Source organism: Populus nigra, chromosome 2 (genome assembly GCF_951802175.1).
Source record: "Populus nigra chromosome 2, ddPopNigr1.1, whole genome shotgun sequence".
Taxonomy (NCBI): Eukaryota; Viridiplantae; Streptophyta; class Magnoliopsida; order Malpighiales; family Salicaceae; genus Populus; species Populus nigra.
Window position 1 is genome coordinate 42,903,028 of NC_084853.1, and position 24,422 is coordinate 42,927,449.

Consider the following 24,422-nt stretch of genomic DNA (forward strand, 5'->3'; position numbering starts at 1 on the left):
CAAAACTTATCAATTACAAAAAATCTTTTAAGCAAAATGTATTATTTGTTGTCTTAGTTACTTTTCTTGCTATTATTCTATATGGACGATTAGGATTTTAGCACTCTCAATAATCTAAGGTAACATTCCATACTTACATGATACCAATAAATTAATCTCACTGCTGAAGAAATTATAACTTCAAAGCGCATGAACGTTGACAAGAAAGGAGAAGAGACGTGTCGTACAAGGGTAAACAACCAAACTAGCAATGGTCAATCAAAGGGGAGACAATCAGCAGAAAGCCAGCGATTGTTTGCCTGAAGATTATATGACGAGGGAGGGGCCTGAGCTGTTCTGCCAGTACCCAGTCCATGTGCGGAGTCAACTTTTTAGCTATGGAGCCATGGATTCAAATGGCCCGACCCGTATTACATGACGGGGCTTCACTTTACCTTCTTACTAGGTCCAAACCGGTCCTGAGGGCAGCCGCCAGCACTATGATGTCGGTGTTGATTCGTTGAATCCCATATAATTTCCTGATTATCGGTCTTTTTACGGCTCTGGACTTCAATCCCAAAGCTTTACTTTTACAAGAACAGAATACATCATCTGACCTTTTATCTGCGCTGACATCTCATCCTGTACGCAAGCCAAAAGTTTCGAGCCAATGGTGCAATCCTACTAATCCATCCACTAGAAACAAATATCAGCGTATGATGCTCTAAAGTTCCACTCTAAATTTGTATGGACTACAATGTTGTGCGAGCCTGGTACGAACGGCGTGGCGTGGGTGACCATGTTGCCTGAATCAACTCTGGATGAAGTTTAAAAACTATAGATTGAAACCATCCCTGAAAAACTGATTTGAATTTTTATGTTTTAAAAGTATTTTGTAAAAATTTGAATTTTTTTAATTTTTTTTACTTTAAATTAATTATTTTTTAATATTTTTATATAATTTTAATAGTTAAAAATAATTTTTTAAAAATAACAAAAATATTAGTTTAATATGTTTCTAAATAAAAAATTTTAAAAAGCAAACCAGTCATATTTTCAAAAATCCTAAAAAATTAGGTATCCGAAAAAGGTTTCCCAAACATTTCCTTTATTTTATCGCAAAGTGAGGCAAGTAAGATTGGGGGCATTTCAAGCAGGAGCGAGTTACTTGTTTAAAATCATCTATTGTGAATTCTCTAGTTTCTCCGGCCCGCAGATATTATAACCCTACCGGGCTAGTTACAGGCAAATCAATTTCTCAGACCAGTGATCCGATCCATTCAGGAAAACGTTTTTCTTTCCTTTTTATCACTTCACGCCTCAACTAAGCATATCCGTTTTCTAGCTAAACAGTTCCATGCATGGTCATCAGGCATGCCCACAAGGTTTTATTTTCTGTACCTCGGATACATCCACTGCACATGCCAGCATGCACGTTACAGGGACGATATGAAGAAACCCTCAGTTGGCCAGTTCTTGAAAATTTGAAATGGTGTGCCTTCGGTGACTCGCGCCACTTCAGGTTTCCAGCAAAGATGCGACCAAGTTCCACAGAGGATGCTTTCCATGATCAGACGCCCAGTACCCAAAAAACAGACAAAATCGATTTCCTGCTGTATATAAGCATATTAACGGACATCTCAAATTTCAGTCATAATTCATGATGTAAATGAGATAATAATAGCAAGAGCATGTATTGTATAGAAGCACGATCTTCTCGAGCTCATATCAAAGAGTGTCCACGTCACTATTTGATCAAATTGCACATACAGAAATATTTATAAGTCACTAGTTCCCAAACCTTCCCTGAATGAGTTTCTAATTCTCTTCAATGTACATTACCTTTCAATGGCCATCCCAGCACTGAATATTGATAAAAACGCATCAGTTCTGCCATGAGAGAGCTACCTTAACATGTTAAAATTACGAGTCTCGAGGATCGGCGCCAATCCTATTTAGATATTCTATCAACAGCTAAACTATTAACCGTAATTTTGGGCTTGTAATTATGCCAAAACTACATGGTTGCTTTGAAATATAAGATGAGGGACTGCAAGCAAACTACTTTCATCAGCCAGCAGCCACAGCATCAGCTCTGGGGCTTGCATCCATGAGTTGATGTAGCTTGGCACCAGAGTTGGAGCTTCGCTGCTCATCAATGTTGTTTAAAATCATTTCTTGCGTGGGTTGCGCCTTCTTGAGTTTCTCCTGCTAATTGAACCACTCTAGAAGTTACAACATAGATAATTAAATACCAGCAAAAAGCTAAATAAATAAACATACGACCTCCTGGACTAAAGGATTGACAAAGGGCTGAAAGGGTGTGTACCGTTAATGCTGCATTTTCAAGCCTTAGTTTCTGCGATTTCTCTGTAAACTGATCTATTTCTGATTTGAGTGTCATGTTCACTGTAGTCAACGTTTCTACTTTGTGTGCGAGTTCTTCAGCCTCGGCCTGGAGGGTCAATACAAAGCACAATTTCAGTGATAAATTGATAGTCTAATGGAGAGATTTAAAACGACAACAGGATGTCTAGGGGGGGAAATGCAGCTACAAATCTACTCTACCTGCTTCCTTAATCTTGACCTTCTAGCAGATTCTCTGTTCGATTGCTTCCTCCTCTCTCGTTTCAGCTCCCGGTCATTCTGAGCATGCCACCAGAATTCATAAGAAAATGCTCAAGACAGGGCATATATACTATTCTAATTACAAACAAAAACTTTTGACAATAGCATATGTTCAGAGAGGCACAGTAGAAATGGTTGGGACAAATTAAGAGATATTCGACAGCATATATTATACCGGTGACCAGGCTTCAGAAGGCAGCATGGCACCAGGTTGAGGAATAGTTGCAGGATTTGTCTTAGCAACATTCACACTAGGAGGGTTTCTGAGCTCCAATGCTTTGGTCATACCAGGATCAACAACTGCACCCAAAACCTTGTCAGTGGATGGATTCACCTCTCCAAGAAGAGGGCTACAATGTGTCTCTGTTTTTGTATCTCCACCTGTGGTATGATGATCTGAGTACAAAAATGATGCCCTATTTTTTGGTACACCGTGCATAAATGAAGCTTAAAAACATTAAATTCAAGACAGAATGTGGATCAGCCATATTTGGTCCATTATCTATTCCCATCCCTGGGTCGTTTCGTTTGTGCTAGAAGCCTAGAATTCATTGCTATGCATGCATAAGGTTCAATCACATGGAAAGTTTCCTCATCTAAGCATGCTGTGAGGCTTATCAACTATTGCCCTCAACAACATTGGTCATTCCTAAATAAAATATCATTATTTCAGTTTCCAAGATTTCACCTAAAAAGAAGTCATTCTTCAATTGACACTACCATATTGAATGATGAAGAGCACTACAACACGGCCCTCACATCTGATAACCATCCCTTTGCAAATGAACACTTTTTGGTAAACTGTTCTGGTCAATATAGACACTAGCTTTGTCATTTCACAACTCGCAACGTGGTCAAATGCGGTGCACACAACAGGAAAAGAACAAATGCTACTAGAAATTGAGTTTCTAGGTCAACACTCTCAGTGAAGGATGAGATTATACCAACAGTTGGTGTTCCCTCACGGCTCCTTTTCTTTCCCTAACAAAAGAAGCGGTAAAGATTACAGTTAACATTCAGAAACATATTAAATTTTGAAGCATGCAAACACTCATGAAAGATAAAAAGGCTCACCCTAGCTGTATTCCCATCACTTCCATCACTGGAACCTTCTGTCTCCATGCTGTACATGGCAAAACAATTGAAAGTCGGTCAAGAAAGTCTCTCAAAGACCACCAAATTGGTCACCCAGATAAAAAAGCTAAAGCTAAGCTAAGCTAAGCTGAAACAAAACTTGAAAGAAAATTTGGAGGGGAGTGAGTCGGTGCCAGTTTCAAACCTCTGAGGTAGCCTACTCCCACCCTCTGCACTCTCAGCATCACCATTGCCTATTGACATTGCAAGCCCATCAAACCCTTTCAACTTCTTCATTAAACCCTGATTAGTATTTCCTGAAGATTTTGTAGGTGTTTCTGCACTCAAAGGGGTATGAGCCTGCATAATTGTACAAGAATTACATATGCTTACACAGTGAAGGCAAATCAGTTTCTGTATTTTCAACTGATGCATTTCTATCTCATTTTGTTTAACTGATATTGAATACAGATAGAATTGGAATTGGAGGAGTAGAAAAGGAAATTTCCAAAGAGCAGGCTTCACTTACAGCAGGAGATGACAGAACCCCAGGACCATGCGGATGGGATCCCTGGGAATTGAATAGAATGGAACTATAAGCATGTTATAAACTCTCGAATAATTACACTACAACTTTGAGTATTCTGTTGAAACTTTGATCATAACTTATCCAGCCATTCTCTAAGTTAGAAAGCATTGTAACACTCCTTGAATAATATCAACAACCAAGTTGTTGAAAAAATGCAGACTTACAATCGGAACAGCCGGATGCGCATACACTCCTCCATGTGAATAGATTGCTGCATATGGTGCCCCATAAGTAGCCATCATAGGCTGGAAGAATTCAAAGTTAAAAGTCCATATCAGTGCTCAAGTCTTCAATTTACTTCATTACTTCTGAAGTACCAAAAAGAAATAGAAAATTGCTGGCAATCTTGAAAGAAAAATACATCCCTTCAAGAGCTTTGAGCAATACCTGCGGCGGGCCCCACATATAAGGATGGGGGGCATGGCCAGATGCCACACCCGAGTTGTAATATGGTGGGAGAGCCACTCGGGATCCATAATATGCCTAAAGATGATACAAATTCACTTAGTATCACAATTGAATTGAAAGTGTCACAAAAAAGAAAAGGCACAGCTGAATATGCTGGTGTGATGTCTCGACTCTAGACCACTAAATGATAAGGCAGAAAACAAATGCAAGCATTAAGTAGATAACCTGAATAGCTGCCCAATCAGGATACACATGTATGCTGGTCTGATCCTGCCATCACAAAAGGATTGACCAATAATCAGAAAAAAAATTGCACGTAAATCACAGCAAACTAATCAAGGCCTTATTTGTTTGGTGGAAAGTGTTTTCCTGAAAAATTCTCATGTTTAACTACATTATGAAAAATTGATCAACGAAATTCACTTCCTGGTTAAAAAAAAAACATATGTTTTAGATGAAGGAAAATGTTTTCTGATTTAAAATATTGGAAAACACTTTTCATAAAGGACCCAAAAACTAAAGGGGTACAGTACTTTATTATTATTGTTGTTGTTGTTGTTATAAACAATAATATATTAATAAAATAATAAAATATAATAATTTAAAATATAATATTATTAGAAAATAATAAATTACTAATATATTTATATAGAAAATAATATATTAGGATATATTAATATACAATATATAAGTATATTAATTTGATATATCAGTGCATACATTACTTTAATTTAGATAATATTGCTAGAAAATAAATTTGAATATAAAACATATTGTATTATACAATAATCATACATTTAAATCATATAAATTGCTACATAAAATTAGGATACATAGAAAATAAATTTATTTTCAATGTTCTCCAAACAACAAAAATTAGTTATAAGTTTATAATATTATATTTAAAATATTTATATTATATGTATAGTTACATTTTATAAAATAAACTACAAATAAATATATTACATAATAAATAAATTTTTTCTACCATTACACTTTCCATACCTTATTCTTTTATTGTAATGTGGTCAAATATTTAAATTGAATGTTTTCTATATGTAGATAAACTTAAAAAAAATTAAAACATTAATAAGTAATTTTTCAATTTATTTTTCATTGGTATAGCATTCCAACTTATTTTTCATGAAATTCTTGGACATCATAAACTAAGATTTTTTTGTTCAAAAAAAGGTAAAAGAATATGACGATATCAATTTCCACCGCTGAAACGTAAATACTTCTCAGCTTACTTGTTGGGCAGGAGAAGATTTATCAGACGCAGAAGACTTTCCCTCTTCATTGTTTCCCATGATAAAACACCAAAAAAATAAAAATCCTTACTTAATTTGGAGATGATACGCAAAAACTGCTTTAACTCTCTCACCTGCAACAAAAGGAGACAGGTTAGCAAAGGTGTGGGAGCAGAGTGTGAACATATTGAAGAAAAACAGAAGATAAAGATGGAGTCATGACACATCTAATCATTCAAATTGAGCCATTGCACAATTTCTAGATTCACTAAAGACCCGCAACTTCTAGAGTCAAGGTCTGTCAAAAAAGTCAGAAACCAGCTATCCCAATATGAAACAGCTTTGTGTAGGGGGGAAGACACCCCTGATTTTCACTTGATAAAAACTAATTTTATGTACGAATTCGGTACAGTGAAAGATAGGGTTTTCCTCAGCTCTTTTCAGACAAGGGAAAATGAAACACTGTTTAAGAAACTGTGTAATTTACAGATAAAATCAAAAAACTTTGAAAGATAATCCATTCACTGGCTTCTGTGCAGTGATACATCGGATCATTAATTATCGACAGCTGAGCACACCATAAACATCATTAAGGATGTGTTTCTGAACTTCTTTCATGAATTTCAATATTTAATTTTGTAAATATTTTCACCCTCGATTAAAAATTTCAACTCTGTTGAAAATTTTTGTGGAATCTGAGGGTATTAAAGTCTTTCCACAATACCATTGGATCACAAGAAAGTGACGCACACAAACACCAAATCCTTCACCAGGGGTATTACCCGTGAATAGAATGACTAAAATACCCCTACAAGTTTAGCTGGAAATCTAAAATCTTTCTACACCTGCACGATCAGGTTCTGGCTAATAATTTTTTCGGGACAGCTTCAGTTATAAACTATTTCGATTCTTTCTCGCAGATTTGGAGGAAAAAAAGGAGAGAAAGCAAACCTTAGAAGTACAAGAATTATTAGCAAATTCTCTGTTTCGACCCTAAACAAAGAAAATTGTGGGATCCAGAAAGTTGCTAAACTAATTCTCTGTTTGGATGATAAGAAAAGGAAAGAAAGTTTTTCCAAAAACATTTACAATTAACAAAGCAAAATTAATTCTATGTTTTATTCGTTCCCAGACTCGAAATGGAACAGCTAACATTAGTTTTGATTTTTCATGCTAACATGTCTCGAAACTTTCAGTTTCCTCGCCTTTCTTACATTTTCTCACTAACCAAGCAAAAACTTACACCATTAATAAAATAAAAAAGAAATCTTCAAAACACCACGGGATTTTAAGAAAAAGAGGAGAGAGAACTCCAGGTTCTACATACCTTCCAATTCTCAGATCATAAATCTCCTTATCCTTACAGATAACAAGCTGTGAACTCCGGAGGCTTGAAATAATGCTCACTCTGTATTCAATTTTACACGAAGAAGGAAGCAACATAGATTAGAAAACCTGTCACTAGCTTCACAGACTCTGCATTTTTTTTTCCTTCTCTTTCTTAAAAAACAGGGGGGGAAATGCAAGTTCAATTTTTTTTAGACGGAGAGAAAACAGGGAGAGAGAGATTATGGAGGGGAGGAGAAAGAGGGAGCGCCAGGGCAACATCCACGTCATGAGACACGTGTAAGATGTCAGGGAAGCGTATTAGTACAGCAGGATATACGATGGGGGGGGGGTATGGTGGTTGTTGAGCTGGCCCATTGATATTTGTGCTGGCTAAACTTATTGTTTATTTCCAACGTCACCTCCGGCCGTAAACGTGTTAGCAAATGACTCGATGTACGCGTCTCTCTAATTTAGGGGGCCCACCCTATTCCACCCGTCATGTGCCTTACGTGGTCTCTTTTTTACTTATTTAAATAAAATAATCTTTCCTTTTTTTAATTTTCCCTAAAAGAAAAGATTTAACTCTATTGAATAGATCCTTTGGAATCCACGAGTGGCCATTCATCGACGGGCTAATTGGGGGGGTTGCACCACATTTCTCAACCGGGCCCACATTTCTTTTAACTATATGCATAAATATGATATATCATATGCGATTTGCTCGCAACTTTTCCTGTGATTTGGTAATTAATTTAATCCATGAAGCTTCTTCTCTCTTATTTGATGTCACCCTTTAGCTGGACTGTGCTTTACCATCTGTAAATCAAAATACCATGTGATAAAATCAAAAGTGCATTCAGCCTGTTTGATATTTGGATATGGGTTTTTTTTTTTTAATTTTCAGCTTAATTGAAAGTTGAAGAGAGCCAAGGGAAATGGGATTTTTCGGTTTGTTTGGAATTCTACCATCCCTGTGCTCTGTGTTTTCACTTTGTAGTTATCTTCAAGAGCGTGCAGCAGAGGATAAGTCATTTACTTATGAGGTACCTTTTGTTCTTAAAAAATGCTGGATCTTTCTTCTTCCTTTTCACAGCTAGTGATGAATGATAGGTTATAGTGTATAGTCGTGAGAATAATCAAATGCATGAGAATTCTTTGACAGTGGTTTCTGGAGCATCGTTTTGGTGAAAGCTACAGTACTGTAATTGGAAAAACAAGAAAAGAGAATCCTACCAGGAATTCCATGAAGATGTTAGCTTTTATCCCTTTCATCTCAAAATTTTAGGTGTACTAATCTTTTGTTTAGCGTTCTGCTGTATTTACAAACTGAGAGCTGTATACTGATTGATGCTCTGCCGCTTGTGTTATTACTGTTAAGGATGAGCTATGATCCTAGCATTCTCTTCATCTTTACGTTGTCTAGATAAATGAGCTTCTGAACAGGTGGCAGATCGGATAAGAAAACTTGAACGTTATATATATATATACTACTTACATAACCCGCACGATGCTGCGGGTTATTTTTTTCATAAAAAATATATTAAAAAATTAAAATTTAAAAGTTTTGAGTTGTTTTGTAAAACTATACCTAAAAATCTTGGATTTAACTACAACGCCTGATCTAAAAATAATATTTATAATATTAATAATAATATTAAACTTAGATGATCCAAGTTTAACTGAACCTGATTGTAACATTGGATTCAAGAATATTGGATGTGGATCCGGCTATAAGATCGTTTCATAAAAGTGTGATAACTAAATAGATTAATTAAAAAAACCCACAGGAAGAAAAAAACTAATAAAGAAAAAGAAAAAGAATTTGAATTAGTTGGGTTAACCCTTCAAATCAAGTTAACTCGTAAAACCTGAGATTCGCGTCATGAAAGTTTGATAACTAAATAGAAAAAAAAATTGACGGGTTTACCTAGATTTAACTGGGTTAACCCATCAAACTAAGCTAACCCTTTAAACCTAAGATACGTATCATGAAAGTATGAAAATTAAATAGAAAGAAATTTAACATCAACAAACTAAACTAAATAAAAAAAATTAATTAAAAAAAAAATCCAGGTTAACTTGTCAAATCAGGTTAACCCGTCAAACCCGAGATCCGTATCATGAAAATCTGATAACTAAATAAAAAAATTAACATTAATAAACTAAATCAAACAAATAAACATTCATTAAAAAACAAAAAAAAAATAAAGACAGTTCTATAATAATAATATAATATAACAATTATAATAATATAATATATTAATAAGTGAAAGGATGTGAAAGGCGTGGGAAAACTACAGTGTTTTCCTCACGCCTTTTAGTATATTCTTAATATACACTAATACATGACCGCGCGCGATGCCGTGAGTTATTTTTTTATATAAAAATATTTAAAAAAAATAAAAATTTAAAAATCTTGGGGTTTTCTGCAAAACTATACCCAAGAATCTTGGGTTTGGCTGCAATGCCTAATCTAAAAATAATATTAATAATAAAATTAAATTTGCATGACCCAAATTTAAGTGAGCTTGGCTGCAATACCGGACTCAAGAATATTGGATGTGAGTCTGGTTATAAGGTCATGTCATAAAAATATGATAATTAAATAGATTAATTAAAAAAACAAAGAAAAAAAATCAATATGAAGGAAAAAACTAATTAAGAAAAAGAAAAAGTATTTAATTAATTGGGTCAACCCTTTAAACCAGGCTGTAGCAATCTTGTGTTTTAAAGAAAAAAATTAAAAAACTAAATTCTCAGTTAGCTTAATAGTAAAAAAATAAAATCAACAAAAATAATTATAAAAAAAAAAGAGAAAATATAAAGAAGAAAGACAATTTTGGGAAAAAATAAAAAAATAAAAAAAAAACATGGGAAAAGCTAAAGCTAAAGCTAAATTCTCAACCAACTCAATATTGAAAAAATAAATTCAACAAAAATAATTTTAAAAAAAATATGTGGGGGAAACATTGCAGCCAAACAAAAACCATGTAAGGGAAACACTGTAGTAATCCATAGTGTTTTTGTTTTTTGAAAAAAGCTACAAAACTAAGGGACCGTTTGGGAACGCGGCTGCGGCCGCGTTCCCAAAAAATTTGAAATTTTTTTGTTTTTTTTTTTTGCTAAAATTTAATATGGTTTGTACGTTTTGGATCGTTTTGATGTGCTGATGTTAAAAATGATTTTTAAAAAATGAAAAAAATCGTTGGCATGCATTTTGGCACGAAAAGTTATTTGAAAAGCACCCGCAACCACACTGCCAAACACGCTCTAAGTTTTCAACCAGCTCAATATATTAAAAAAAACAGACAAAGACTATTTTCAAAAAAAAAAAGAAGTCAATTTTGGGTAAAAGAAATGAAAAAAAACACATGTAAAAAAAAGAAAAAAAAAGCGAAAAAAAAACATGTGGGGGAAGCTATAGTGTTTTAAAGAAAAAAACAAAAAAACTAAATTTTCAACCAGCTTAATAGTAAAAAAATAAAATCAACAAAAATAATTCAAAAAAAAACAAAAAAAAAACATGTAAAAAATGATAATTTTGAAAAAAAAAATAAAAACAAAAAAAAACATGTGGGAAAAGCTAAAGCTAGATTCTTAGCCAGCTCAATATTGAAAAAATAAATTCGATAAAGATAATTTTTTTAAAAAAATATGCGGGGAAACACTGTAGCAATTCATATTTTTTTAAAAAAAACTACAAAACTAAATTCTCAACCAACTTAATATAAAAAAATAAAAGCTACAAAGACCATTTTGAAAAAAAAATAATAAATCATAAAAAAAAACAATGTATGAAAATATTATAGCAATCTATAATGTTTTAAAGAAAAAACAATATAGTTAAATTTTCAACCAGTTCAATATTTAAAAACATTTTAAAAAAATAATAAAAAAAAAAGAAGTTAATTTTGGGTAAAAAAAGGGAAAAAAAACATATAAAAAAACAAAAACAAAAAAAAACAAAATGTTACAATGAAAAACCTATGCGTTTTAGAGTTCTTTTATATATATATATATAACAGAGAACTACATAATATTATTATTAAATTCAATATAGTGATCCATCCTCAATCTTTCAATTTGATTTGTTGTTTAACCAGGATGAGTTAGTTGACACCATCCATTCATGTTTGTGTGAAATAATTTATTTGACCAATAAAAAAAATTATAAAAAAATAATAAAATCAATATAAAAAAAATTTCAACACGATTTCTTATCTAGCACATGTGTAATATAAAAATTATCTAATATTATACAATCAATTTGACTTATCTAAAAACAACTCGATTAAATAAAAAAAATAAAATTGATAGAAAAATTTTATTGATCTAATTTATTGTCTAGCCTGAATCTAAAAATAAATGGTGTGATACGTATTAATATACAAAATTATTGTAAAATATAGCATGTTGTGTAATATAGTATATTTTATAGTAATATTATATAAATTAAAGTGTGATATGCGCTAATATATAAAATTAATATAATATTATATATTGATATTTTCTTTCTTGAATGATTTATTTTCTAGAAATGATGTGTATTTTAAAATATGCTATTAATATGCTATCGTGGGCAAACAATTAAATTTTTTATCATTTTAGTTTTTAAATTCTCCATGAAGAGTAATTTTTACTATTTTAAATTATAAAATACTTTTCTCAATCCATATTTTTTTCCCTAGAAAATTAAGTTTCATTTACCATTTTTTTAAATAATGTAATCAGATGAGAAAATGCGAGGAAAGCATATTTTTTAATGGACAAACAAATACCTAAAATTAATAGTTTTATGACATTTTAATGAGAAAAAACAAATATCTTCATTTTAAAAAAAAAGGAAAGAAAGAAATAAACCTTCAATAAAAGCGGATCGCTTGGAGAAACCGTAGCTACTTCAATTAAAATTTTCTTCTTTATTTTCTAGTTATTCCAGTACCGTACATTCTTATTTCGTAGTTTTGCCCCTTGTTGTCCAGGCAACTAGCTGTTACAGCATGAACTAGTGTTCTCACAATTAGTCTCTGTCCTGTCATAAACTAATGGCGTGTGTGTGTGTGTGTGTGTGTAACGTGAAGAAAGATTGTACTGCTCTATTCTATTTTAAACAGGTGCAGTCTGCCCAGAAGAACAACATATGAAGAAACAGCGAAACGTTTCGAGATTTATTCTTTTCTTGCACAAACTTGACCTTTCGGGTTCGATTCCGATGATTCTATTATTCAATACCAAGTAGTCCCTTTATATTTTCGTTGGCTCATGCAGATTCTTTGTTTATGGTGCATTCGTACGAGACTTGTCGCCGTTGAATTTTAAACTAAAATTTCATGTTCAACTAAAACAAGTGTTTAGGATGTGATGCATTATTAAAGATCGATTACGAGAACCCTTCTTCCTATTATCGTTTTGTTTTTAAATTGTGACCGCTTAATTTTAAGTTTATGAGACTCTTTAGTTCTCTTCATGAACCTAAAAAAAATATTTTATTTTTTCTTCTTTCTAAGAAATGTTTTTACATGAAAAAAATATAAAACTAAAATATATTAAAAAAACTATTTTCATATTTGTTTTAAAAATATATATTTTATGTAATCGGAACTTTTTTTCGTTTTCTACCCATCTAAACAAGGAGAAGGAAAATTAAAATCTTTTTTTTTTTTTTGGGGGGGGGGGGTCTTCATTTTTATTCCCCTCTTTTCCGGTCCCCCCCGGTTTTGCTTATTTATCTTTTGTTGGGTTAAAAAAATCGGGTTTTCATCTTTATGGACGAATCCACGACGCCAGCATCAGTGACGATTTTGAATTGTTGGATTTAAATAAAACGATAAATAGTTCCATTAAATCCAACTGTAATGGCTCAACCAGTCTGATTCTTTACTATTAGATAATGTATTAAAAATTTTAAATAATTTAGAAACAAGGATAATTTTTTAATCTTTTAATTTTAGTAATTTAATTTATTTTTCTTTGCTAAAATAGCTGGTGCTGATTAGCAATTTTAGTTGGTTGGAATGAAATAAATTCTTGGGAGGGTCGAGAAGCCTTATGATGATAATTAAGAAATAAAATAATGACATGAATTTAATATGCTTATAAGATGAAATGAGATGTAGATAAAATGCAATATGAAAAGAGAGCTTGAAAAAAAACGTTACAATGAATTCAATAAACATAGAAAGAGTGAAAAAAATGTATTGAGATGACATATGAAATAAATGGTAAATCAATGAGTGGTTTATATTTGTAATTACAATAGTTAAATGTGTTTTATGTAAAACAAGATTTCACCGATGGTTAGAGATATTAACTTCAAAAAGATATACATTGATGTGCTTATTTAAAAGATTGATGATATTGATTTTTTCTAATAATTGTAAAAACTGGTAATCTTGATGATGTAATTACTTGTAATGATTTTATTGATCTTATGTGTTTTACAAGTACTTTATTTTGAAGGCATCAATCCTCGAAAAACAAGTTATCAAGTTACCCGATATCTTATTTTGGATAAATCTTGGTATTGATTGATGGTTGTAATTATAGACTAGTTTATGCTTGTAATTTATAAGGTATTGTAATCACACTAATATGTAAATGTAAATTATATATATATATATATATATATATATATATATATATATATATATATATATATAATGACCATTATATTAAATTGTGAGAATAATAATAAGATTACTTTTTTCTTTTTATTTGCTCGAGTCCTGTGATGGGTGGGTGGAATAATTTGTTATGTCATGTGAATTACAATTATATATAAAGGTTAATAAACCATGAATTATTACTAAATATGATTTTTGAGAAAAATTATAAATATAAGGTTTATGTAAAATCAAAATTTACAAAACCTTATTTTTTAAAAAAATTAAAAGAAGTAGTAAACTTCTAGATATAATTCACTTAGATATCAAAGATTTGGGATTTATGAAATTTAGAGGTAGAAAAAGGTATTATATTAATTTTATAGATGATTACACAATATATTGTTATACATGTTTGCCTAGGAGCAAAATTAAGACTTTTTTAAATGCTTAAACATTATAAAAATAAAATTCAAAATCATGTTAATAAAAGAATAAAGGTAATAAGAAGTGGTGGAGATATAGAATACGAAGCACAGTTTGATGAATTTTGTTTCTAAAATAGTATTATTCACTAAAATATTGCTCATTATTCACCATAAAAAATAGCATTGTGGAATGTAAGAATAAAAATATTAAAAGAAATGATGAATGTCTTGTTGATAAGTTCGAGAGAACTCGTGGGGGTAATTTTAACTACTAATTACATACCAAAAAAATATTTCATTAAAAGTTTTTAAAAACACCATATGAATCATGGAAACATTGAAGATCTTCCTACAAATACCTTATAGTGCAGGGATGTCTTACAAAGATAATAGTATTTGATCCCATAAAAGTCAACAAATGATCTAGAACTGTATATTATATGTTTATTGTATATGCTTGTAATAGTGGTGCATATCAATTTCTTATCCACAAGTTAAGTATTAAAGATATTTATCATAATACTATAACAGAATCAAGAAATGTTATATTATTTAAACATGTGTTTCCATTTAAAGAAGCACAAGAAAATCATTCAATTAACATAACAATCAAGATTAGCTCAAATAGTCATCATCAATTGAAAGAAAATAAAGTTGAGCCTATAAAGAGTAAAAGAGCAAGATCAACCAACATATTTGGTCTTGGTTTTCTAATATACTTGTTAGAAAATAAACATCAAATTCACTTCGAGGCAATGTTCTATATGGAAGTTTTCTATTGGAAAAAGACATTCAACAGTAAAATAGAATTCATTATGAATAATCATATATAGGAACTAATGGATCTTCCTCTTATAAATTGTTTGATCTGGACAACAATAAGGTATTAAATATTTTGACACGTATTCATGTGTAAATAATAACTTTTATATGAATGTTAATAGTCATTACAAATATTAACAATCTTGAAATACATTAAATGGATGTAAAAATAACTTTTTTAAATTGCGACATTGGTTAAAAGGTTTACAAGGAACAACCCAAGTGATTCGTTACTAATGGAAAATAAAAGAAAGTTTTGGGCTTTGGGCAGGGCCTAGGCTTGGGTCTATTGTAAAATAAATTTTGGTCCCACAAAAGATTATTTTTTACAACCTATATAATTATGGGCTTGTGTTTGAATTTATAATTCTTTAGCCCATGAAGAATTTTTTTGTCAACCATTGTTTTGTCTAGTCCAACTCATGAAAGTTAGAACCTGAACAATCTTTTCTAGAAGCATTTTCTGCAAGCTTAAATAGTTTTTTTAGCTAAAAAAATCTAGATTTATAATCAAAACGTTCAAGTTTAATTCAAGATCTATGGTGATTAATGAAAGTTGATAATAATGAGAATTAATTCTAGTTGTTACTATAATTATTATTATTTTTAATTTTTTTAACTTTTAAAATCCACTGTAAAAAAAGGGTGAAGGAAGAGTTTAAATAAAGTTTTTTTCCATATTTTTCATATTTTTCCTTGCCTCATTTGTGGTGTTTTTCTTCTCATTTTAAACTTTGATCTTCCTTTCAAATCTAAAGTTTAGGTTCACTTTAATAAGAGATGGTTAGTTTATTAACTTTGGTTTATAAATCTTATTTAAAAGTACATATAAACAAAGTGATAATATTGAAATATCAAGAGATTTATTGCAAATATTTTAATTGCATCAATTCAGAAGTAATAAAGTCTTAAAAATGAATAATTCATTATTGACAACAAATTTTTTATTATTATTTTAAAATATACATGCTAGGACCTTGTTTTGAAATCAATTGCAAGTTTGAATAGATATTTAATATGCATGCTATAATTATATTTGTGATGGAAATCATGTTTGCCATGATATATGTGTTTACAAGCTTATAATCTAAACCTGCATGTTCTTTAATTTTATCTACCATATCTAATTTGATTAAAATGATTTTTGTTATGTTAAACTAAACAATCCTTGCTTACTAATTTAATTAATCATAATATCTTTTGGAATACATATTTTTCCTTATAAAAAATTGAAAAACTAGGTTTTAAAAAATTGTATTGGGCATATTTATAAATTCTTTACAGTTTTTTCTTGCAAGTATTTCATTATCTTTCAAATGAAGAAAAACCATAAACAATACATTTCTTTCTTTTATTTATAAGTACATTTTAGTTTTTAGCAATGTAAAAGATTAATTTTTTTTTATTTTCATATAAATTTAATTTTTATTATGACTCTAATATAAAGATATTTTAAAGTCAATAATATAATTTTTTCATGATAATTTTAATAAAATAAAACAAATATTTTATAATTATATTGTTACAAATACATAATATACTTAATTATTATAAATTATAATTTTGATTTTTTAAATAAAATAAGTGTAATATTGATGCATTTCTGTTTGAATTTTTTATTGAAAAGCAAAACTAAACAAACATAGTTTTAAAACCCGGCCTGGCCCGGGGAGTCATTCCGAGACCTGACTGACCGGTGGCTGGAACCGAGTCAGGTTTAAGAAAAAACCAGCCAGGGATTTAGCGCAGCAAAACCCGGTCAACCCGGAGGGTTGACCAAAGACCTGTAAAACTCGTGTAAACCCAGATGAGACTTGGCTGTTTACACACACACACACAAGTAAAACGTCACCGTTTTAGCCTTTTACAGTGAACCCATTTGCAACATGAAGACAGAAAACCTAAACTCTTCAATTTGGAAAGCCACTTCAGTTTCAAAAAAGAGTAGAGGAATTTAAAATCTGAAAACCGTTTTTGCCTTTACTTTCTCCTCAAATCTTAAAATCTTCTCGGCATGTAATGGGGAGAGAGATGCAAGTCGGTTGGTAGTGGTAGACGTCGTGGGTTGGTGGATGGATGCGTTGGTGGTGTAGGGAAAGTTTGTTGAGCGGTTGTTTGGAGGGAATCAGATCTTGTGATGATAATGGCGATCTAGTTTTGATTTGTGGGTGTGGATTAAGGGCTTTCATGGTGAAAATCAGCGCACGTTGGTAAAGAAAGGATTTTGAGGGCGAAGAGTGGGAAAGATTAAAGAGAAAATGAAATAGCGGGTTTGTTGTGATTACATGCAGGTGGCAGATTAGAGTGATTAAGGAAGTAGTGCATGTTAGTCAAGCAGTGATCTTGGGGATAGAGGATAAGAGTGAAAGAAAAATGATGTTTTTTTAGTGGTGTGGTTTTGTGGATTGCTGAGAAGGTAGGTGTTGGGGATAAAAAGTGGTGTTTACCATTAATGGACAGCTTTTTGAGTTTTATCGAAGAGATTTAAAATCAATGGAATTTTATTTTTTTTGTTAACCCGGATCAACTTATTTGATCCATGACCCAATTATTATAATAGGCTGATTACCAAATTGGGTTTAAAAACTATGTAAATAAATATTGAAAATGAAAAAGAAAAACATTTTTGTGTTAGTGAACCGTATCTTTTGTAAAAAGTTGGAGAAGAAAACATAAAACCGTCATTATCTGCTAAACAACTTGCCAAATTTGGCTCCACGACTTCCCATATAAAACAAACAGCACGTGGATTTGCTTCGTGATATCCTTCGTTCACTTTTACGAAAAAGGACAGCACTAAGGTGGCCTTGTGACTAGCCTTCTTCTCCTAATATGTAATATCACTTCGCTGATCACGCAAGCATTGTAATGGCCGTCCATTATTTTCTTTTACTTTCTTTGTTTTTGCGGTGTAATTTTATTTCTGAAAAATTATATATTCATTTTATTTTAAAATATATTTTTTTGAATGTTTTAAGATTATTTTTATGTGTTAATGTAAAAATAAATTTTAAAAAATAAAAAATATTTTCAAATATTTTTAAATAAAAAAACTTTAAAAAACAATTTATATCATAATCTTAAATTCGCTATAGTAATCTTTTTTATACGCTACAGTGCCACAAGACGAGCACGGGACCACATGTATCCCGAAAGTTCATTCATGGTGCGTAGATGATTGGTTCATATGTAAATAAAATAATTATATAGTTTGAGATTTTAGATGAAGCATCCCTGTGATCGAAATTGACTGCCAACCATGTTACAAAATTAAAAGGCTATTCTACCCCTTTTTATATATTTTATAATAGGGTATTTTTTAAAAAACTCATGAAGATTTGAACTCTTAGCATGCTTGCACTAGTAGCCGGAGTATTTTGACTAACATAATAACGACATCTTTGTAATACTATCTGCGAGGTAGATTGTGTGAATGCTAAAACGCGCTGTTAACAATGACAATTTTTCGGCGGGATGGCCTTTTGGGTTGATTTTAACTTAGTCCTTGTAATTTTACAAGATGAACTAATTATTTTAGGTAGTTTCAAAATTTATATTTTAACCCTTGTTTTATTAAATATAATAAAAAATCAAGCCCCCTTTTCTTGTCAATATTAGGACTCTTTCGTCATTTTTTGTAGGTTCATTGAAAAGAAGGAGGAGTTTTTTTTTTTTGTTTTTATCACAATAAAAAAATAGTAAAGTAACATAGTAAAAAAAATAATTTCAAATCTAACACAATTTCACGAGTCGCGGATGTTATATGTGACACACAAATCAGATATATCATTTGCAACACGCAAGCCAAAGATGACACATGTGACTTCACTTTAAATTTAAACTCAAAAATCTTTTTATTCCTCTTTCTTTTTTTCCCCTCATTTCTCTCTCCCCACAACCACCTGCCCCCCTCTCAAACCACCATTTCCAACCTTTCCCTCTCCCCCCCCAACAAAAAACACACACATCAGCACTACATCACATGTCTTTCTCTAATCACATATCAACAGTCGTCTCTCTCTCTCCATCGTGATGACTCTTTTTTTTTCCTAGCCAAAACATCCATCACTAGTCACCATCACCACCCATATTTTATATTTAGAGGTATATTGAAGACTTCCCCCTGTCAATTTGATGTAATTTATGTTTAATGCGTGTTAATTGGATCTTATAAAATGTTAGGGTTTTGAATTATGGATTAGGTCAATTAGATTTAATTTAAGTTGATAATTAGCTTGTTTTGTTAAATAATCAATGATTTTGGGTTGTTGTTGATTGTGAATTAACAAAATTATATGATGGGATAGTTAGTGTTGATTTAGGTTAAATTATGGATTATACTGAATTACATATAAATTAATAATATTAACTATGAAACACATGAATTTGATTGATAATTTTGTCATGGTAGCAAATTTTGATGAATGTAGGTGTTTGTCGATTAATTTAATGATTTTAGGTTTTAGATTATTACATTATCGTTATAGGTTTGTTAATAAGTTATGTACTTTGATTAACTCTACGATATAAATAAATTAAAACTGTATTTTATTGTGTTGTGTTGTTTGACATAATATTTGATAATTTATGAATATTATGCTTATATGGTGGCATCATTGTCAATGCCGATAATGCTATCACTTATAATGAAGGAAGTCATGAATTCCTAACTACTACATAATATATGTTATTTAACAAGTTATCTAGAGTGTTATATGATTGACTTGGTTGAAATATGTTTGAAATAGAAGTTGAAATTACTTTGAGGATATTGCAAACCGGGATAAGTTAAGCTCGTTATGTCAGTGTACCAACCTACAGTGACAAGAGTATGAATTCAATGTTTGAGTTTGCGAGAATTAATAAGATTAATATGGTGGAGCTCTACTTGAATAGGAGACCTGGATGAGGAAACTCTTCTAATATGGGGTGGATCAAGGTTCCAAGTAACCCTTGAAGAACCATGCATGCATTATGAGCAGCTGATTCATTTAGGTCAGGTGTCAATGCTAGAAGACAAATGTCGGTACATGAAATTGTTAATATGGAACATCAGTTGGGTATGGTATCTGCTTTATATTGCTATATAGAATCCAAAACAAATGATGATGAGATGATCATCACATTGATAAAGTTAAGGTCGAGGGAGAATATGGGTTAGTTGAGTTTGTTAATAAATACATGGCACTTCCTACCTTTTAATTTGAGGTTGTGAGCGTGAATGACCAATACAGATGTAATGATTGAGCCAATAGTTGTACGTATTCGGGATTATTGGTGATGAATTGAAGGTCAGGAAAAGAAATCAGAAATAAGTTTGAATGTGTTAATATAGTAAAGCGGCGACATATAAAGAATTCATTTTAGTACAATGTTCATCGTTCAACAAAAACCTATGTTTATATGTAGTGTGTTCAGGAACTAGTTTGTAGATGATATTTATATGGAGGCTTGAAAAGCGTCAATGATTATCCGTGAAAGTGTCAATAAGATGAAATGTATTGTAACCAACACCACGCTTAATTTATGTTATGATGGGCTTCAAGAGCTTGTGGAGGACATTAAAGAAATATGATATTGCTTATCTAGTACGATATTTGCGACTCCAATATTGTAGATTTTCATTACGACTTGATTAATTGTGCTAGGTCTGTAAATATTTTTTTATTTGTATTATTTTACTAAAATCTTTTTTTAACTATGTAAAGTTTTCAAAACACTCGATAAAAAAAGGTGTTAGTAAGATGGAAAATCTTAATTTGAAAAGAAGATATTTTGAAACCAATACTTCTTAATAAACTATCATTTATTTTCTTACTACGAAGACTGTTACTAATTTCAACAAATTACAAGTACTGGTAATATTTAATAATTCTTTTATTGTTTTTACCGTTTTCACTTTTCAATTCACAGGTAGTCGCCAAAAAAGAAAAAAAGAATATAGGGGAGTCCAAGGAGATTCGCTAGTGGGGCCGAACTTTTAACACGCGGAGAGCACTACAGCCAGCTTTGACCGTATGACACTTCCCATTTCCAATCTTAACTGCCCCATGCTTTTCCATTCGCTAAATCGTCACCACTTTAACAACTCACCTCACAAAACGCCACGTGTACGCACCGCACACTGCCTCACAAATCACAATTACAAAATATCAGAAACAAGAAAAACATTCTTAAATCAAATCCTGGGTCCCATTCTGAAGTTACAATCCCGCGGCCACGCAGGCATTTAATCCAACAGACAAAAACAGGCCACGCCATCTTAGAATAAGAAGGTATCTTCTGCCAACAAGGCCTGCCGCTGCTTAAAAAGCACTCACCACGTACTAGCGCACATGTCCGTGTAATGTGGTCCGTGCTCTGACGTGTCCCAAGCAGGCGAATTGAGAACCGTGTGGGACCCATGAATATCCAGAGATTGCGTTACCATCTCATGTATCATGTCCCGTGTACTTTCGGAAGATCTAAAATTGTCCATGTGTCGTCGCGAATACTTCACGAGGAAGGAGGAGACGCGGTTGCATTTTATTGGATCCTGCCGTCGTCTAGCTCATCCAATAAGTGATAGCAACAGTGAGGGTAGCCCGATTAGGTATACCCATACTCGAACCTCACCACAACCCGCCCATGCTCGTGACTCATTGAGTGCCGGTTTGTCTACTGGTTGTATACGTTTCATGTAAAAAAAAAAAACAGATATTTTGGTTTGAATTACAGTTTTCACCAAGATTGTTAATTTCATTATTTTATATTTGGAATAGCCGGTAACTATTTAAAAAAATAAAACAACTCGTAGCAAATTTCATTTTGTTCTAAATCTTGGTCAATTGTGGATTTTCCAACCAAATTTTGGCTGAGATATTTCACTCTCATTCCATTTATATTTTTTTTTGTAAATAGTGCTTTTTCACTTATTTTTTTAAATGTTTATATTTTCCTTCTAATTTCATCCTTCAATACTTAATTTATTAAAGATTGAACTTTATAATTTATTATGGGTTACTTTCTTAGTGGTTATCTTAGTCAAATAAACCATATAACGGGTTTCAAGAATTAACTCGGTTGAATCAATTTTTTTTAAATTTCACCATTCAACACTTGATTGATTATGAATTAGACTTTGTCATCAATTCAGACCATTAAAAAAAGTAATTTCAATGTTAATAAATTCCATTTAATGAGAGGGTTTGATTTAAGTTTTATTTATTATTTATTTTTCATGAGTTCGACCTATAAATTGTTTAGATTCTAGTTGATTTTAATTAATTTTTTTTTTTATTTAGTTATTTGGGGCAATAAATGGGCTTGTCAAGGGTTTTAGAGTGCTTTCTAAGTTTTTTTTAATCAAAATTTGGTTAAAAATTGAATTTTAAGACATAAAACACACATGACCGAACTTTTCAAACTCACTATCTTTAAAAATTGGTTCAACAAAAGACACATGATCTCTAATGTTTTTTTTTAACAAAACGAGGTTTGGCGTGTGAGTCATGCCTTTTGTGAACAGGTCAGATATGCAAGCGCGTGTCTGGCATGTTTTTTTTTTCTTTTTTATTTTACCATCAATTTACACTTTAATCTATTTAGATTAACTAAAAAATCATTGGATTTTTTTAATTGGATGTCATTCAAATTCCAATTTTTGTTTTATAAAACCATAGCCTTTTTATACAGCCCTTTGTTGTTGTTGTTTTAGATTTTATTCGACTACTTTGTTTTTTTCATGAAATATTTAACATTATTTTTATAGCATTAGTTGGTGTAGTTTATTTTTGCAGCCCTCCAAAGTGGCTTTGACTTATGATAAAAAAAATTGATTCATAGTTAAAAAAAAGATTTTGCTGCTAATGGTTGCTCGTTATATTTTTGCTAAAAATAATATCAGACATTTAACCACTCTTTTTAATATTTATTAACTCATACAATTCTCGTATTATTTTATTATATTTATAAAAGGATTTTTTAATTTATAATTAATTATTTTAATGTCAAAATATATTAACAACATCTACATATTATTTTTTTATATTAAAAAAACTAATCCTATCCATAATCTAATGTCAAGAGTTTATCGTTTTGTTAGTGGTTTAAACATTTTGTTCGATAAATGAATAATAAGAATTTGAATAGGTGTTTTTGCCATGTTGAATCTAACATATCAGACAATTTATGCATTTTAAATTTATATCCATTATTTGTTATGAGATTTTATTCTCATAAACTTAGATAAGTAGGGTGTAAATTAGAAATGCTTGGATTTTTTTTTTACTGGAATGTTCAGTTAATCTTGAACTAGATAAATTATACTCACTGGAAATAGATATATTTTGTTAAAAAAAGCCATCATATATATCACTATTAAACTTCCAAGCATGCCTTCTTACATGGAGCACGGGGCAATCCTTGAATGATTATCTACAATTCTAAAAGAACTATGGTTTTTTTTTTTAATGTTGCTTCACTATTTATATTAATACATAAGTTTTTTTCTCACAGTCTCAAACTTTTTTGTCGCTTTAATTACATCCTTCACTATCCTAATTAGATGAGATTGACATTGAAATTAAGGTAAAAGTACTAAATCAAAAGAAATGAGACTAGACTATAAAACACAATGAATAATAAGTCTGATCCAGAATCTTTGCCGACGTTTATTATTATCAACAAGTTCATTTTATTTGTTTTTAGGTATATTGACGAGAGAGTTGCCAAAATAGAATGACAGAGAGAGAAAATAATTAGTTATCATTCTGATCATAAAAATAATCAAGTTAATTTTTAAATATAATTTTAAAATCTGACCCAATTTAAAGTTCGAGTTCTGAGTTTTGACTGGGTTATCAGGTCAGCTGGATCAATCTTTATTTTTAAAAAAATTTAAAATAACGTCATTTTAGTAAAAAAACAAAAGTCAACTGATCGCAACCGGGTTTTGCTGAGTCAACTAGGTCACACCAAGTCATGATTTTTCTTGTTTTTTCTTCAACCCGGCACGGTTCCAGTCTTGGATCGCCCTACAAGGCCGAGCCGGATTTCAAAACTATCTTTCTAAAAGTTTTATTTGACTAATTGAGTTTGATGGTGTTGTTTTCTAACATTTAAATTGGTTAAGAAAGTAGATTAGGCTTTTGAACGATATAGGGATGGAACTTGATTCTTCATTTTGTGATGGATTTTTGGCAATTTTAAAGGCATACGGGGGTTTAGTGAGTTGTATATGTTGTTTTTTATGTGTCTGGTGGTACAAAAAACTAAAAGAGAGATTTTGCCCAGTTTTCAGCTATCTGGAGTGCCAAAAATTAGATATGCAAAG

General features: G+C 31.2%; 1 protein-coding gene across 6 annotated transcripts; it reads right to left on the reverse strand.

Moving 5' to 3' along the window:
- Nucleotides 1-1,649: 1,649 nt before the first annotated feature.
- On the reverse strand, nt 1,650-7,549 carry LOC133682717 (G-box-binding factor 3-like). 6 transcript variants are annotated; one of them, XM_062106205.1, is made up of 13 exons: nt 7,256-7,549; nt 5,929-6,062; nt 4,904-4,948; nt 4,658-4,753; nt 4,435-4,515; nt 4,211-4,252; nt 3,887-4,041; nt 3,682-3,730; nt 3,552-3,588; nt 2,783-3,003; nt 2,548-2,625; nt 2,309-2,434; nt 1,650-2,190 (listed from the first exon to the last, which is right to left on the reverse strand). In XM_062106205.1, exons 2-13 carry the CDS (start codon nt 5,986-5,988, stop codon nt 2,050-2,052), a joined length of 1,131 nt encoding a protein of 376 aa, XP_061962189.1. In that variant the 5' UTR covers nt 5,989-6,062; nt 7,256-7,549; the 3' UTR covers nt 1,650-2,049. The 6 variants fall into 6 exon arrangements, with proteins under 6 accessions (XP_061962189.1, XP_061962193.1, XP_061962191.1 ...); XM_062106209.1 differs by having other exon boundaries at nt 1,650-2,204; XM_062106207.1 differs by having other exon boundaries at nt 2,783-2,988; nt 7,256-7,548.
- Between the last annotated feature and the right edge of the window lie 16,873 nt (nt 7,550-24,422).

What these genes read in the sequence shown, in the direction of transcription:
- LOC133682717 (XM_062106205.1), bottom strand. Translation starts at nt 5,988, where the DNA reads ATGGGAAACAATGAAGAGGGAAAGTCTTCTGCGTCTGATAAATCTTCT. An exon ending in CTGATTGGGCAGCTATTCAG is followed by an intron (nt 4,754 to 4,903) that starts GTTATCTACTTA and finishes TATCATCTTTAG; the next exon opens with GCATATTATGGATCCCGAGT. An exon ending in ATATGTGGGGCCCGCCGCAG is followed by an intron (nt 4,516 to 4,657) that starts GTATTGCTCAAA and finishes GAATTCTTCCAG; the next exon opens with CCTATGATGGCTACTTATGG.